We start from the raw sequence: 14,843 nt of genomic DNA, 5'->3' as shown, positions 1-14,843 counted from the left end.
ATGAATAATGAAGGAATCTCATCTTTTTTTTTTTTTTAAGATTTTATTTATTTATGAGAGAGAGAGAGCACACAGAGAGAGGGAGAAGCAGACTCCCCGCTGAGCAGAGAGCACGACATGAGGCTTGATCCCAAGGACCCTGAGATCATGACCTGAGCCGACATCAAGAGTCAGACACTTAACTGAGTGAGCCGCCCAGGCGCCCCTTGGCTTCTCCATGTTTGCCCAATGGATCCCCTGGTGGGCTTTCAGGGCAAACTTTCCCTGGGAGCTTTCCCCACGCTCAGTGCCATCAGAGTGGATGTGCCCATGGCTGAGCAGGAGGGAGGAGCAGGAGAAGCAGATGCCACATTCTGGGCAGGGGTACTTTCCTGGGTGTGTGTGTGTGCACCTGTGAATGGCCAAGGGTGCCTGTGGCAGAAGCCCCACGAACAGCCCCAGCACCGCTAGGGCCTCTTTCACGTGTGGATAAGCTGGTGCTGGAGCTTTTCAGAAAGAGTACCATCCCTTCTCACCGCAGGCCTCCAGAACTGTAGCGCGTTCTCATAAAGAAGGGTTGAATTTTTTTCAGAGGGAAGCTGGCACCTCTCCCTGGTTAAAGGCCTTACATATGGACATTTCAGTGGAAACATTTCTCAAAAAAACAAAACAAAACAAAAAAAACAAAACCCACACCTCAGTGCCTTTGGAGCACACAAAAACACCTGTTTTCATCCTAAATGAAAGGTGGCAGTCATTAAATTCTACAGAGGGCTCTAGGCAGCTTCCCGTGGCAGGATATGCCCTGAGAAACAGGGGCAGGCCAGCGAACCAAGTGCACTTCTGGCCTCTTTCCAAGGCCCGTCAGAAATGCACCATGCCTACTGAAAAACTCACTTCCTTGGGCACACGAGCCACATTTCAAGTGCTAAATGGCCACATGTGGCTAGTGCCTTCTGTGTTCGGCAGCACAGATAGAACATTCCCATAACTGAGGAAAGTTCTATTGGAAGCAATAATCTAAGTACTTAGAGGAAAGAAGGCAAAAGACCTCAAACCCCAACTGCTGCCTTGCCCCAACCCCTAGTTAGGGCCAGAGGGACCCGCTACCGTTGAACGCAAGGAAGCCTCCAGGTCTGGGAAAGAGAATTTTAGAAGAGAAGGTTCATCGGATTCTTAGGAATTGGGGTCCTTAAAGAGAAGGGTGCGGTGTAGGTGTGGCTGCGGGAAGAAAGGGCCTGCCCTGGCTCGCTCCCAAGAGATGCTGCAGAACGTCTCACCCCCACTTTCCTCACCTAGAGCAGATCCCGTGTGCCTCGCGCCCTCCTCTGGACGTTTTCCGCGCTCCACGCCTCCTTCTTCCATTTTCAGGAGACGAAGGCGGCTTTGGGATCTGCGAATCCCAAGGAGAATAGGCCAACAACAGGCGGGGTGCGAGGATGGAGCCTAGACAAGGCACTTCCTCTGCAGGGGTGGGTACAGCCTCCTGAACCCGAGCGGCGAAGACCCTCCCCAACAACACAGGCGCATCCGCAGCGATGCGCGCTGGGACCCTTCGATCATGCCCAGGTGGTCCGGGGTCAGGCGCATCACGTCCCTGCGGAGGGCCCAGTGCGTGGCACCAGGTCCACAAACCCTTCGTCCTCAAGGATAATGGCACCGCTGGGCTTCACGCCCTTCTCCCTCCCGTGCACGGCCATTGGGTGGCGCGGGGCCGGAAGCCAGGAGCCGCGTTCTGATTGGGTCTCGGCGAACCACTCCGTTACGCGGAAGCCGGCGGCCGCGTGCGAGCCGGCCTTCCTCCTGGAGCCCCAGCGAACCCCGGGCGCTCACCCGCCGAGCACCTGCTCGGTGCCCCGCGCGGTGTCGGGCAGCGCGTGCGAAGGGACGGGGCGGCGCAGCCCGGCTGCGCGAGGGCCCACAGCACCGCTCCTCCTCCCGGGCCCGCTCGGCCCCGGTCTCTCCAGAGCCCCGACTGCGTCGCTGCGGGGGCTCCCTGCCGCCTTCGCACTCAGACTTGAACGACGCTCCCCCTTGCATTGAACGCGAACTTGTGTTGAGTACAGCTCTGGGAGCCGGGTCAAGAGCCGGGACCTAAACAAAGTCTGCTCGGCCCCGGAGGTTACATGGCGCTCCACAGCCTTCCAGATTCTCAGGTCCCCGCTGGGTTGGACCCAAGGTTTAATCCCTGAGCGCCTGCAGCTCTGCGTGTCTGGTGACGATTAAACGCGGCATCTCCAGACATAATGCTGGGGACTGGAATGAGGTGGCTCTAAGGGTGCCCGCTCTCAGCGGTGCTTGCAACTTGGGTGAGACAGAGACCTAATACATAAGCAAAGGTCTGGGTGCCTAAGCCATAGTGACACACTGCAGGGAATTATGAGACAGTCTCTCATCTCTGAATAGAGCACAGGAAAAGATAAGCACTGTGAATCCCTTAAGGAAAAAATAAGGCAGTAATAGTTTCTAACTTGCTAAGACATGTAAAAGATGTAGGAATTTTACATTAAAAGCCGTTGTTTTCAGCAGGGGTGATTAGGTAAGGCTGTCCTCAATATTCAAGAAACTAGTGTAACGTGCAAAGCTTGGAAGGATATACACAAGAGAAATATTGTACTAGACAGTTCTGACTGAATATATATTATTTAATCCTCACAACCACCTCGGGAGCAGTATTAATGTACTCATTTTATAGTCAGAGAGATGTTGATGATGCAAGGGATGAGCCAAGATTGAACATGGGATAAACTGGTTCAAAGCCTATGATCCTCCTCTTACATTATGGCTCCTGGTCCAAGGAGGTTTGTTCTCCTGAGATCTACAGTCAGGGGAAACCGGAGCTGAAAGGTCAGAGGTCAGCAGTCCGGGCTGGGAGCGGACTGAAGGAGTCTCATGCTTTTTCTGACAGGTTCTTCACTCCGGATGTCCTGCCTCTCAGCTCCCAGGTCTTGCATAGATTCCAGATGTGGCTCAGCCCCCACCATCTCCATTTTGCCTGATTCCCTTTTTCTCCCCTCTCCTATCCCTTGCCCTCTGTGCACCTCCTTCCCAACACTTGATGAGGGAGAACCTTAAAACATTTGTTCCTTCACACTGCTTTACTCAGACACTCACACTACTGGAACATATCGGGAAAATGTCGGAAGTGTACGGACGGTTCCTGACCCTCAGGGACACAAGCCTGGGCTGGGGGTGGTAACAGAGGTCTGTCACCCCTCTGACTTGTCCCGCCTGTACGATGGATCCATTGGTGGGCTTCCAGGGCACTCTTTCGTTTAAAGGTTTTCCCACACTGGGAACAAGGGAAGGGCCTCTCAACAGAATGGATGCGTCTGTGGCTATTGAGGACACAGGAAGAGGTAAATTGGTGCCCACACTCGGAGCAGGAGTAGGGCTTCTCCCCTGTATGTGTGCGTCTGTGGATAGCCAGGGAGCCGCTTTGCCGGAAGCAGCGGCCACAGTCGGGGCACGCATAGGGCTTTTCCCCTGTGTGAATGAGCTGATGCTGGAGCAGGTTATTTTGCTGGGCAAAGCGGGCACTGCAGTGGGTACAAGGGTAGGGGCGCTCACCAGAGTGGACCCGTTGGTGACTGGTCAGGAGGGAGGGGTAGGCAAAGCTCCGACCACAGTCAGAACAGATATGGGGCTTCTTCCTAGTGTGGGTGCGCTGGTGGATAGCCAAGAGAGAAGGGTGTGTAAAGTGGCGTCCACACTCAGTGCACACATACGGCTTCTCCCCACCATGTCTGTGTCTATGGATGGCCAGCGCCCCAGTCTGGCGGAAGCAGCGGCCACAGTCTGGACATGAATAGGGCTTGTCCCCTGTATGAAGCAGCTGGTGCTGGACGAGGTGAGCCCTCTGGGAGAACTGAACCCCACAAGGTCCACAGACATATGGACGGTCTCCAGAATGGATTCGCCGATGCCTGACCAGCATGGAGGGGTAGGCAAAGAGCCTCCCACAGTCTGGGCAGGAGAAGGGCTTCTCCCCTGTATGTATGCGCATGTGGACAGCCAGGTTGCCTCTTTGGCGGAAGCAACGTCCACACTGGCCACATGGAAAAGGCCGCTCCCCCGAGTGGACCCGCTGGTGGCTGGCTAGGAGGGAGGGGTAGCTGAAAGAACGGTTGCATTCCAGGCAGGGGTAGGGCCTCTTGGGAGTCTGGGTGCACTGCTGCTCTGTGTGTGCAGACAGCTGAGGCAATGGATGGCGAAAGTCCCTGAAACTAGGAACCAGCCTGGCCTGCACCGCTGGCGCGTTCCTCACAGGGGCTTCCTCAAGCTCCTCGGCCCCAATTTTGCTGCTGGGTTCGTTCTTTTTCTTGCTTTCTAAAGAGACAAGAGAATTGAAACAGAATTGTTGAGTGCTTGTACGACCATGCCTGTGTTTTCCCTCACGGTGGGGGGATGGAGATGAAGGGGGTGTTTCTCTGTTCTAGACCCTGTTACAGAGCCCCCCAGTCTCATCTCAGGCAGCAGCTCCCCACTCCATGGCCGCCAGGCCCTTTAGTCCCCCCTCATGTAGGGCTTGGAAAATTGCAGTTTGTCACAAGGTGAGGGATCGTACTACCTGTTGGAAACAAGCAATCACCTGCTGTGTTAAAGGCCCTAAATGCGGGCATTTCAGCAGGGACGGCGATTTCTCCAGGCACTGGAATGGACTGCAGGTCAGTGTATATAAAACCGGCAGTCACTACCTGCGCCAAAATTACCGGCGTCACGAAGTGAACGTCTGGCCCCTTTCTGAGGCATGCAGACACTCTGGGAACATGAGAGAGCAAGGCTCACTAAATTTCTAACTCCAACCTCGCTGTCCTTGACCCAAGGTCTGGGAAAGGGAACTTTGGAAGAGAAGACTCAGAGGATTCCCAACTGGGCTCTGTAAGAGAGGCTGTGTGTGGGAAGGAGGCTGCGGGAAGAAACGGCCTGCCCTGGCTCGCTCCCACGAGAGCTGCAGTCCGGCTCAGCCCCACCTTCCTCACCTAGCCCAGATCCTGGGTGCCTCGCCCCCTCCTCGGAATCCTCGGCCTCCGGGCTCCACACCTCCTTCTTTCTCTCCAGCCAGGAGATGAGGGCCGGTTTGGGGCCTGCGAATCCTAAGGGAGGAGAGGCCGAGAGCGGACAGGGTAAGAGGATGGAGCCTAGATAAGGCGTTTCCTCCGCAGGGGTGAGTACAGCCTTCTGAACCCGAGCGGAGAAGACCCTCCCCAACAACAGACACTCAAGCGCGTCGGGACCCGAAGTCTAAAAATCTCCGTGTCACAAAAAGGGAGAGAAGGGGCGGGCCGGGGCTCACCGAGCGCGCCCAGGTGGCCGTAGGTCTCCCGCATCACGTCCCGGTACAGGGCCCTCTGCGCGGGCCGCAGACAGCCCCACTCCTCGGGGGAGAAGTACACGGCCACGTCCGCGAAGCTCACGGCGATCGGCCTCCCTCGTCCCGACTGGGTTTTTTCCTGCCCGCCGGCGAGGCGCGGGACCCGGGGCGGCGCCATGGGTCCAGAGCCTACCCCCCACCCCCACCCCGGTTCGCCGGCGGGTCCGGGGTTCTAGACGCGGCCGGTGCTCGGGCTCAGAGGGCCGCCCAGGAGGCCCGAAGGGCACCGGGACCAGCCTCTCGTGAGGCCAGTGCAAACCCCTCCGGAGTTATTCTTACGGGTCCTGCAAGGACCTGGGTTAGAGCACTGCAGGATGCCTTTTGCCACGGTGGAAGCACGGGACACGCTCGGCCGCAACGGGGCAGGAAACCCTTCGCCCTCAAGGATAATGGCACCGCTGGGCTTCACGCCCTTCTCCCTCCCGTGCACGGCCATTGGGTGGCGCGGGGCCGGAAGCCAGGAGCCGCGTTCTGATTGGGTCTCGGCGAACCACTCCGTTACGCGGAAGCCGGCGGCCGCGTGCGAGCCGGCCTTCCTCCTGGAGCCCCAGCGAACCCCGGGCGCTCACCCGCCGAGCACCTGCTCGGTGCCCCGCGCGGTGTCGGGCAGCGCGTGCGAAGGGACGGGGCGGCGCAGCCCGGCTGCCCGAGGGCCCACAGCACCGCTCCTCCTCCCGGGCCCGCTCGGCCCCGGTCTCTCCAGAGCCCCGACTGCGTCGCTGCGGGGGCTCCCTGCCGCCTTCGCACTCAGACTTGAACGACGCTCCCCCTTGCATTGAACGCGAACTTGTGTTGAGTACAGCTCTGGGAGCCGGGTCAAGAGCCGGGACCTAAACAAAGTCTGCTCGGCCCCGGAGGTTACATGGCGCTCCACAGCCTTCCAGATTCTCAGGTCCCCGCTGGGTTGGACCCAAGGTTTAATCCCTGAGCGCCTGCAGCTCTGCGTGTCTGGTGACGATTAAACGCGGCATCTCCAGACATAATGCTGGGGACTGGAATGAGGTGGCTCTAAGGGTGCCCGCTCTCAGCGGTGCTTACAACCCCTTAAGGTAGACACACAAATATACAAAGGTCTGGGTGCCTCAAGGGCTGGAAAAGCCCCGGATTGGAGCCAGCAGTCCCAAGGTAATAAAGACATCATAATGCAGTGCAGACTTCTTCACACCTAGCTTAGTATGACTTCTAGAAGCATCTGAAGGCAGGCCAATCGGCCTCTTGAATATTTCACTTCAGGTGACACCCTTTTCCCAACATATTGGTAAACCTGTGAAGATTCACACAGGATCTACCGTTGAGAAAGCCACAGTGATAGCACCGACTCACTCCAGGGAATTATCAGACAGTCTCTCAGCGGAGTTGAGAAAGACAGAAAAAGACAAGCATTGCGAATCAGTTAGGAAGAAGAAAGAAAGAAAAAAGGCAAATAGCTCCTCACTGACTTAAACCTGGAGAAAGAGCTAGAGAAATTACATTAAAAGCAGTTGTTTAGGGGTGTCTGGGGGGGCGCCGTCAGTTAAGCGTCTGACGCTTGGTTTTGGCTCAGGTCGTGATCCCAAGGTGGTGGGACTGAGCCCCGTGTGGGGCTCCCCGCTTAGTGGGGAGTCTGCTTCTCCCCCTCTGCCCCTCCCCATGCTTGAGCACATCCTCCCGCATTCTCCCTCTAAAATAAATAAATCTTTTTTTTAAGCAGTTGTTTAAAACGGATGATTACATAAAGCTGTTCAATATTCAAAAAAGCTGTGCTGTTCTCCAAACCATTAGGAGGCCTACTACAAACAAAATAAAACAAACAAACAAAAACAAAACAAAACAAAAAGAATAAAAGAAAAGAAGAAGTGCTGGCCTGGATGTGGAGTAACTAGGATCCTGTGCACTGTGGGTGGAGATGTAAATGGTGCTGCTACTATGGAAAACTGTATGATGGGTTCTAAAAAATTTAAAAATTACTTTATGACCCAGCAATTCCACGTTGGGTATGTGCCCCATGAATTCAAAGTATGGCCTTGAAGAGCTATTTGTCTACACGTTTATAGCAGCAAATTCACAACAGTCAAGAGATGGAAGGAACCCAAATGTCTGTGAACCGATGAATGGGGAAACAAAATGTGGTAGATAACATGCTATGGAATACCATCCAGCTGAAAAAGGAAGGAAATTCTAACACATGCTACAACTTGGACTGAACTTGAAGACATTAAGGGCGCTTTGGTGGCCCGGTCGTTAAACATCTGCCTTTGGCTCAGGTCATGAACCTGGGGTCCTGGGATCAAGCCCCACATTGGCCTCCCTGCTCCACGGGAAGCCTGCTTCTCCCTCTCCCACTCCCCCTGCTTGTGTTCCCTCTCTCGCTGTGTCTCTGTCAAATAAATAAAATCTTAAAAAACAAACCTTGATGACATTATACAAAGTGAAATAAGCCATACTGTATGATTTCACTTATATGAGGTGTCTTCTATAGTATCAAATTCATAGAAGCAGGAGGTTGGGTGATTGTGATAGTGGTTGGGTGATTGGCACAGGCTGAGGTGAGGGGGGAAGGGGGTTATTTAATGAGTATAGAGTTTCAGTTTTGCAAGAGGAGAAAAGTCTGGAGATTGGTTGCCCAACAATGCAAATGTACAGTTAAAAAATGGTTAAGATGGTAAATTTTATGTTGTGTGTATTTTACCACAAATAAAAATAAAAATACTTAACCAAATCCACTAACAGACCAAATCGAGCAACGTATAAAAAAGATTATATACCAGAATTGCACAGGACTAACCCAGAAATGTAAAGTTGGTTTAACATCTGAAAATCAATTAATATAATACATCATATATCAATAAAGACAAAACCCACATGATCATCTTAACAGACATGCAAAAAGCACTTGATAATATCCAACACCCCTTCATGATAAAACCACTCAAAAACTAGGATTCAAAGAAAATGTCCTCTACCTGATGAAAGACTGAATGCTTTCCCCCTAAGATCAGGAACAAGACAAGGAAGTCCACTCTTGCCACTTCTATTCTACTCACCAATTATTCTCATCAATTCTATTCCATTACATTGTACTGTTCTAGCCAGAGCAATTAGGCAAGAAAATAAAATAAAAACATCCAGATTAGAAAGAAAGATGTAAGACTATCTGTAGATGACATGATATACAAACTCTTGAGGAATTCATTGAAAAAGCCATTAGTATTGGGACGCCTGGCCAGCTCAGTCAGTAAAGCATATGACTCTTTATCTCAAGGTCGTTTGTTCAAGCCCCATATTGGGTGTAAAGCTCACTTTGAAAAAGAAAAAAAAAAAGCCACTAGCACAGCCATTTTATAAGACTGTCAATTTCTGGGTGCCTGGGTGGCTCAGTTGGTTAAGCGACTGCCTTCGGCTCAGGTCATGATCCTGGAGTCCCGGGATTGAGTCCCGCAACAGGCTCCCTGCTCAGCAGGGAGTCTGCTTCTCCCTCTGACCCTCTTCCTTCTCGTGCTCTCTATCTCTCATTCTCTCTCTCTCAAATAAATAAATAAAATCTTTTAAAAAAAGATTTTTAGGGTAATGATACTATAATGATTGGTGGATACATGTCATTATGCCTCTACCAAAACCCATAGAATGTACAAAACCAAAACTGAACCCTAATTTAAACTGTGGACTTTGGGTAATAATGACATATCAATGTAGATCCATAGGCTATAACAAATGTACCAATCTGGTATGTGATGCTGATAGTAGCGAGGCTAAGATGGGGGTAGAGGGTTATGGGAACTCTCAGTACTTTCAACTTAACCCTAAATTACTTTAAAAAATAAAATATATTAAAAATGTTTAAAAAATGATTCATGGAACAACATGGATGAACCTTCAAAACAGTATGCCAGGTGAAAAAAAGCCAGACACAAGAGACCACATATCTTATGATTACAATTATATGAAATGTCCAGAATGACAAATCAGTAGACAGAAAGTAGATCAGTGGTTTCCAGGGGCTGAAGGGGGTGGGGGAGAACAGGATCGTGATGACTAAAGGGTTTCTTTCCGGGGTGATGAAAACATTCTGGAGTTAGATTGTAGTGATGGTTGTACAACTCTCTGAATATACTAAAAATCACTGAATTGTTTACTTTAAAGGGAGGAAGTTTATGGTGTGTTAATTATATCTCAATAAAGCTATTTAAAAAAAAAACCCAACTATGTTGTAGTCTTAGACAAGGAAAGAGGGTTACGTAAATTATTTAAAAAAACAAAGCAAAAAACCCCAAGGCTTCCAGGAGGCATTCTAGAACAGTCCCTCCCTAAGTCTCAGCCCCGCCACTTTACCCCCTCTGTCCCCCATCCCTTCTAGGCCTTTTGCACGTCTGGGTGGTTTCCGTGGCTGCAGCTGTCGCCCAAGAACTGGTTTAGATACATTGTGAAAAATGAATGAGTGAGCAGCAAAAATGGGCAGAGCGAGCGCCCCCAAGTGACCTTAGGTCTCCGGCATCCCATCCGGCACAAGGCCTTCTGAGCCTCAGATTTCTCCATTCCCCCAAGAAAAAATACACGACCACCGCGGCGAGCCTCCTCGGCTCCGGTCCAGGTTCTGCTCTCCAGATGGGGAGCAGGGCTGGAGGCGGCGCTTTGGACTCTTCCAGTCCCCAGATCCTGGATGCTCCAACCCCAGGGTCACTGTCTTTTCCGGGCTGAGGAGACACTGCCCCGCTGGGCCCGGCGTCTGAGCTGGCCCGGACGTGGGGCCAAGCTCCGGCTGCAACGGAGGAATCACGGCATCGTGGGTCACTCTGGTACTCAGAGTGGGACCGGAAAATGCCCCAAGAGAATATGGCAGCGACCTGCCTTCACAACCGTCATTCAGATGCACTCGGAAGTTTGTTGTTATTCGTTCCGGTTGACCTTATCTGTCAAGTGTCAGCTCCGAACGCTCAGCTCCTACAATTCCTAAGCCCGTATTGGCGCTGGCGGAGATTGGCTAGAGGACGTTGCTTCTGGCAGCGCCCAGTGATTGGACCACTCCATCACTGAAATAACTGGGTCTGCGCTGGTTGGTCCCTGGGGCCAGACTCTAGGACGCTGTTGCTAGGTAACGCCTGGCAGGGGGCCGGTTCACACGCGCAGGACCAGGCGCTCCGACGAGGTTACTGTGTAGTGAGCCTGCACTGGTCAGAGTCCTCTGCGCGATTCTACCTCGGCTCTTTCTGTTCCGCTGATCCCCAGGACTCCGGGAGTGCTTCCCGGCTGCAAAATGAACCGCGTTCCTGTCCCGAGAGAAGCCAATTCTAGGGAAATTTATGGAATTTCTTCATTATCTATGGAAATTTATGGGATTTATGGAATTTCTTCATTATCCCAGGTACACAACAGCCTCCCTGTGAATCATCTAATTCTGAGCAACGCTCCTCATGAGGGTAAGGAGTGTGGTTCCTGTTTAAGAATAAGAACATTGAGACTAGCTCGATGGTACTCAGGGCTATCTGACTCCAAGTCCAGTGCTCGTTCTACTGATATAATCACTAGAACTTTCCGTCCTGAGCCATCTCAGCCCTTGAGCAGTTCACACACACTCCTGGGATAGAAGTCCTGGCCACCAGTTGCACTGCAGTGGGTTACAGAAGCGCCCTCTTCCCTTTTATCCACCGCTCTGAAGGCTGAGTGGGCAAAGGCAGAATCTTATTCTTTGTTGTTCCTAAACATCTAATAACTGTAGTGTAATAACAAAACAACAACCCACACAATGTGCCAGAAACTGCAGAAACACTTCAATACGTTATCTCATTTAGTCCTCGAAACAACCCCATGAGGCTGATCATTTCACTTTCTGAGTGGGGGCACTCAAACTCAGTCCAGTAAGATACCCTCCTCTGTAACACTGCTAAATGAAGGAGCCAGCATTAGAATCCAATGTATCCGACTTTGAAGCCCATTTATCCTAACCACTGTGCTATACAGCTACGCCTAAGCACAGCAATTGTTCAAAAATATCAAAGGAATTGGGGCACCCGGGTGGCTTAGTCGGTTAAGCATCTGACTCTTGGTTTCAGCTCAGCTCATGATCTCAGGGTTGTGAGATCAAGTCCCACATCAGGCACTGGGCTCAGTGAGGAGTCAGCTTGATATTCTTTCCCCGTTCCATTCCCTCCCCCTCTTCTCCTCCCCGCGCTCACGCTCTCTCTCTCTCTCTCAAATAAATAAATAAAACGCCTTTTTTAAAAAATCAAAGGAAGGAAACATTTTTTTCTTTGCTTTCCCCTTGCTCCTGTGCCCTACCCTCATCTACAAAAGAGATGGTCCTTCTACTTCGAGAGGTTTGCAATGGACCCTCAGTCTGTAGTTCACTCCCATTACAGATATGAGACACAGGACCTGTGATGGACTCCTAATTCAGTGGGAAGAGCTCAGGAGAAAGGAACCTCTCTTGAGCCCTGGCTCCACCTTTTGGCAGCTGGGTGATGTAAGCAAGTTACTTTACCTTGCCAGTGTAGGTTTCTTTGTAAGACTGGGGTTGTACCATCTGTCTCACAGACATGTCATTGAGATTTAAATAAGTTGACTGGGTAAAGTTTGGGGTCTGGTAGGCAGTTAATTCAAGAGAATTATTATCTGAAGGAGATGGAATTTGCCAACAAGAGAGATGCTTCCTACCATGTTCTACTATCTTGAAGCAGTGAGAAATGCCATAAGTTTATATTTTTTATTCTTGGAGAAGCCTTGAAGGGTGGGGGTATGGTCTTTGCCCCATCTTCTTCAGAGTCCCATCCCTTAGCTATTCAAGTATCTCCCAAATCTACATCCTTGGTGTCCCCCTCACTCTCCCAGACTCAACTAACCTAGACTTCTGGAAGATACCTGGATAGTGCTTAATGCCCTCAGGTGAGTCTGGATCTAAGAAAGACCCCAGTTCTTTTTGCTACTTCTTAACATGTTTCTGGATTTTTTTTTTCTACTACTGAGGGTGATTCGGTTGATGCTTAATCAGAGCTAATACATGGAAAAATATTTCAGGCCCTTGGGAAAGGTGTGAGGTCACTCCCCATCACTCATCCAGGTGATGTCCTTGTAAGAGCTAAAAAGGGCCCAGCACTTCCTCTACCAGTAGTGAGATAATTCTGGGCACTGCTTCTGTGGCTAATTCTAAAACTAGAACTAATTCTAGTTCCTAGGCCCTAGAGAAGCAACAGTCACACCCAGGAAAGAGGCAAGGCCACGCACCTTGGTGCAAATCCAAGGTAGAAAGTTTCCAGAAGGCCCAGGTACAGTCAAGGTAACATATCTGATTCCAGGGTTTATAGTGGGGGATTAACACAGATGGATGCAGACTGCAGGTTCTAAGATGTCAGAGCATCATGAATGCCAGGCCATAGTCCTCAGTCTCAGGGTGAGGCACCTGCTCTGGCCCTAATATTTCTACCTCCCAAGGTTTTTTGGCTTTTGGTCCCTTCCTTCTGCATCTCCTTCCTCTTATTTTCTGCTGGAAAATAGGGAGAATCTCAGAACTTAGTCTGTAACCACTTTTGGTCCATGGAGGCAGTGGGTAAATTCACACTTGAGTCAGAACTCAAGTTGATTAAGAGAGGTGCCCAAGTCCCCACAGTTGGCTCACAGTCCTATAGAATCCTGGGACCATTAATCCCTCACCAAGAGCCCATCTTGTCGATGAGGATTGATAGAATACCTCAGTGAGGGCATTATTCTCCACCTGTGAAGGTAGACTCCCCCCAACACTCCTTTCCAATAACAGGAACCCTCTAGGGACCTTCTAGGACTAGCTCAGGAAAGACAAGGGCCCTGAGATCCTCACCCTATAGAGAAACTACTTCAATACTCTTTCCATTTTAGGTTTCTAAAGGCCCAAGATTAGTAACACATGAGTGTTCAGAAAAATGTCGCTGGAAATCTGGGGAAAAAAACCCACTAGATTTTAACCTCTTTTTAATGAGTGGCATACTAAAATCCTGATCTTCACCTTGAAGTGATCATGAACATCAACTTACCTCATACAACTCTCCCACCCCAACCAAAGAAAATGTACCCCGAACTCCAACACTTAATTCATTTTTGGGACCCTTTCCAAAGAGTTTGTTTCCTTGTGAATTCCCATTTGTAAAGCACTCTGATCCTATGCTCCCCATTAGCAAGGGACTAAAATTCTCTGCCTTAATTTTCTTACCTATTAAACATGGGTAATCATTTCTTTTTCTTATGGATGTTGTGAAGATTAAATGAGATAATGTAATTAAAGATTCTCTTTAGGGGGCGCCTGGGTGGCTCAGATGGTTAAGCGTCTGCCTTCGGCTCAGGTCATGATCCCAGGGTCCTGGGATCGAGTCCCACATCAGGCTCTCTGCTCCTTGGGAGCCTGCTTCTCCCTCTGCCTCTCTCTCTCTCTGTCTCTCTCTGTCTCTCATGAATAAATAAAATCTTTAAAAAAAAAAAAAAGATTCTCTTTAGGAACACTGAGGTTCAGGACCTGAGTTCAGTAAGTGCTGAAGAAAATTTATTTCTCTTCCCCAGTTCCACATCAGGACACCCTTTCTCTGTATCATTCATTGGAGAAAAGATGTGTGGAGAAAGAATAGTCAAGGGTTATTTTTAGAAACTTATTGTTATATTCCCGAAAACTAGAAGCAGCTTGGTACCACTTGTAATCTGAGAAAATGGAACTAACCTAGAAAAGGTACTGAATTTGCACCAGATAGATCCTTTAGAAGGAGATCTTTGTGAGGGATGGGTCCTTGAGGCTTTCCAAGAAGTCTAACTTCAGGCATACATTGATCCCCTCAACTCAACAGACTTCTCTGGGATATGCCTTGTCTTTGGCATCTGGAGCTTAAGAGAACCACAGACCTCAATTTCTTGTCCTACCCAAGAGACAAAGGTTCTCTCAGATCCTAGGGAAGAAGAAATGAGTCAGAGATGGTATAGGAGTCCAGAGGAAGTGTGTGTGTGTGTGTGTGTGTGTGTGTCAGCGGTTGGGGGGGGGATACAACTCCTGCGAGGCCTCAGGTAGGCATTATTGGAACCATTTTAACATTAAAAAAACCTGGAGGCTCAGAGAAATAAACTGGTTTGCCCAAGCCCACACCACATATAAGAGAATCAGGATCAGAATTCAAGTCTCTCTAGTATCAGTGCCCAAGCACTTAACCACTTAGAGGTACTGAATATGCTACCTCTGGGACCCACAGATTGGAGCTTCAGAAGCATGGCCTAGGCTGGTGGGAGGCAGAGGGTCTTTGGCCCCGGGCCTTATTTTCAGGAACTCTGAAATGTAAACTTTTTTTTTTAAGATTTTATTTATTTATTTATTTGAGAGCGAGTGAGCGAGAGAGCAGAGCAGGGGTAGGGGCAGGGGCAGAGTGAGAGGAAACAAACTCCCCGCTGAGCGGAGAGCCCAATGTGGGACTGGATCCCAGGTCCCTGGGATCATGACCTGAGCCGAAGGCAGCTCCTTAACTGACTGAGCCACCCAGATGCCCCTAGAATGTAAACTTTTGATTTTATCTTC

At 50.2% G+C, this 14,843-nt stretch overlaps 1 protein-coding gene across 3 annotated transcripts; it reads right to left on the bottom strand.

Annotated features, from left to right (window-relative positions):
- Nucleotides 1-2,478: 2,478 nt before the first annotated feature.
- On the bottom strand, nt 2,479-7,046 carry LOC112810377 (uncharacterized). 3 transcript variants are annotated; one of them, XM_073888107.1, is made up of 3 exons: nt 5,648-7,046; nt 4,962-5,075; nt 2,479-4,308 (listed from the first exon to the last, which is right to left on the bottom strand). In XM_073888107.1, exons 1-3 carry the CDS (start codon nt 5,787-5,789, stop codon nt 3,095-3,097), a joined length of 1,470 nt encoding a protein of 489 aa, XP_073744208.1. In that variant the 5' UTR covers nt 5,790-7,046; the 3' UTR covers nt 2,479-3,094. The 3 variants fall into 3 exon arrangements, with proteins under 3 accessions (XP_073744208.1, XP_025709746.1, XP_025709747.1); XM_025853961.2 differs by having other exon boundaries at nt 5,276-5,786; XM_025853962.2 differs by lacking the exon at nt 4,962-5,075 and having other exon boundaries at nt 5,276-5,786.
- Between the last annotated feature and the right edge of the window lie 7,797 nt (nt 7,047-14,843).

The sequence above is a fragment of the Callorhinus ursinus genome, unplaced genomic scaffold (genome assembly GCF_003265705.2).
Source record: "Callorhinus ursinus isolate GAN/ISIS: 27379988/994484 unplaced genomic scaffold, GSC_fseal_2.0 scaffold87, whole genome shotgun sequence".
NCBI lineage: Eukaryota > Metazoa > Chordata > Mammalia > Carnivora > Otariidae > Callorhinus > Callorhinus ursinus.
Note: the sequence above shows the minus strand (reverse complement) of the source record. Positions and strands in the feature narration are given on the sequence as shown.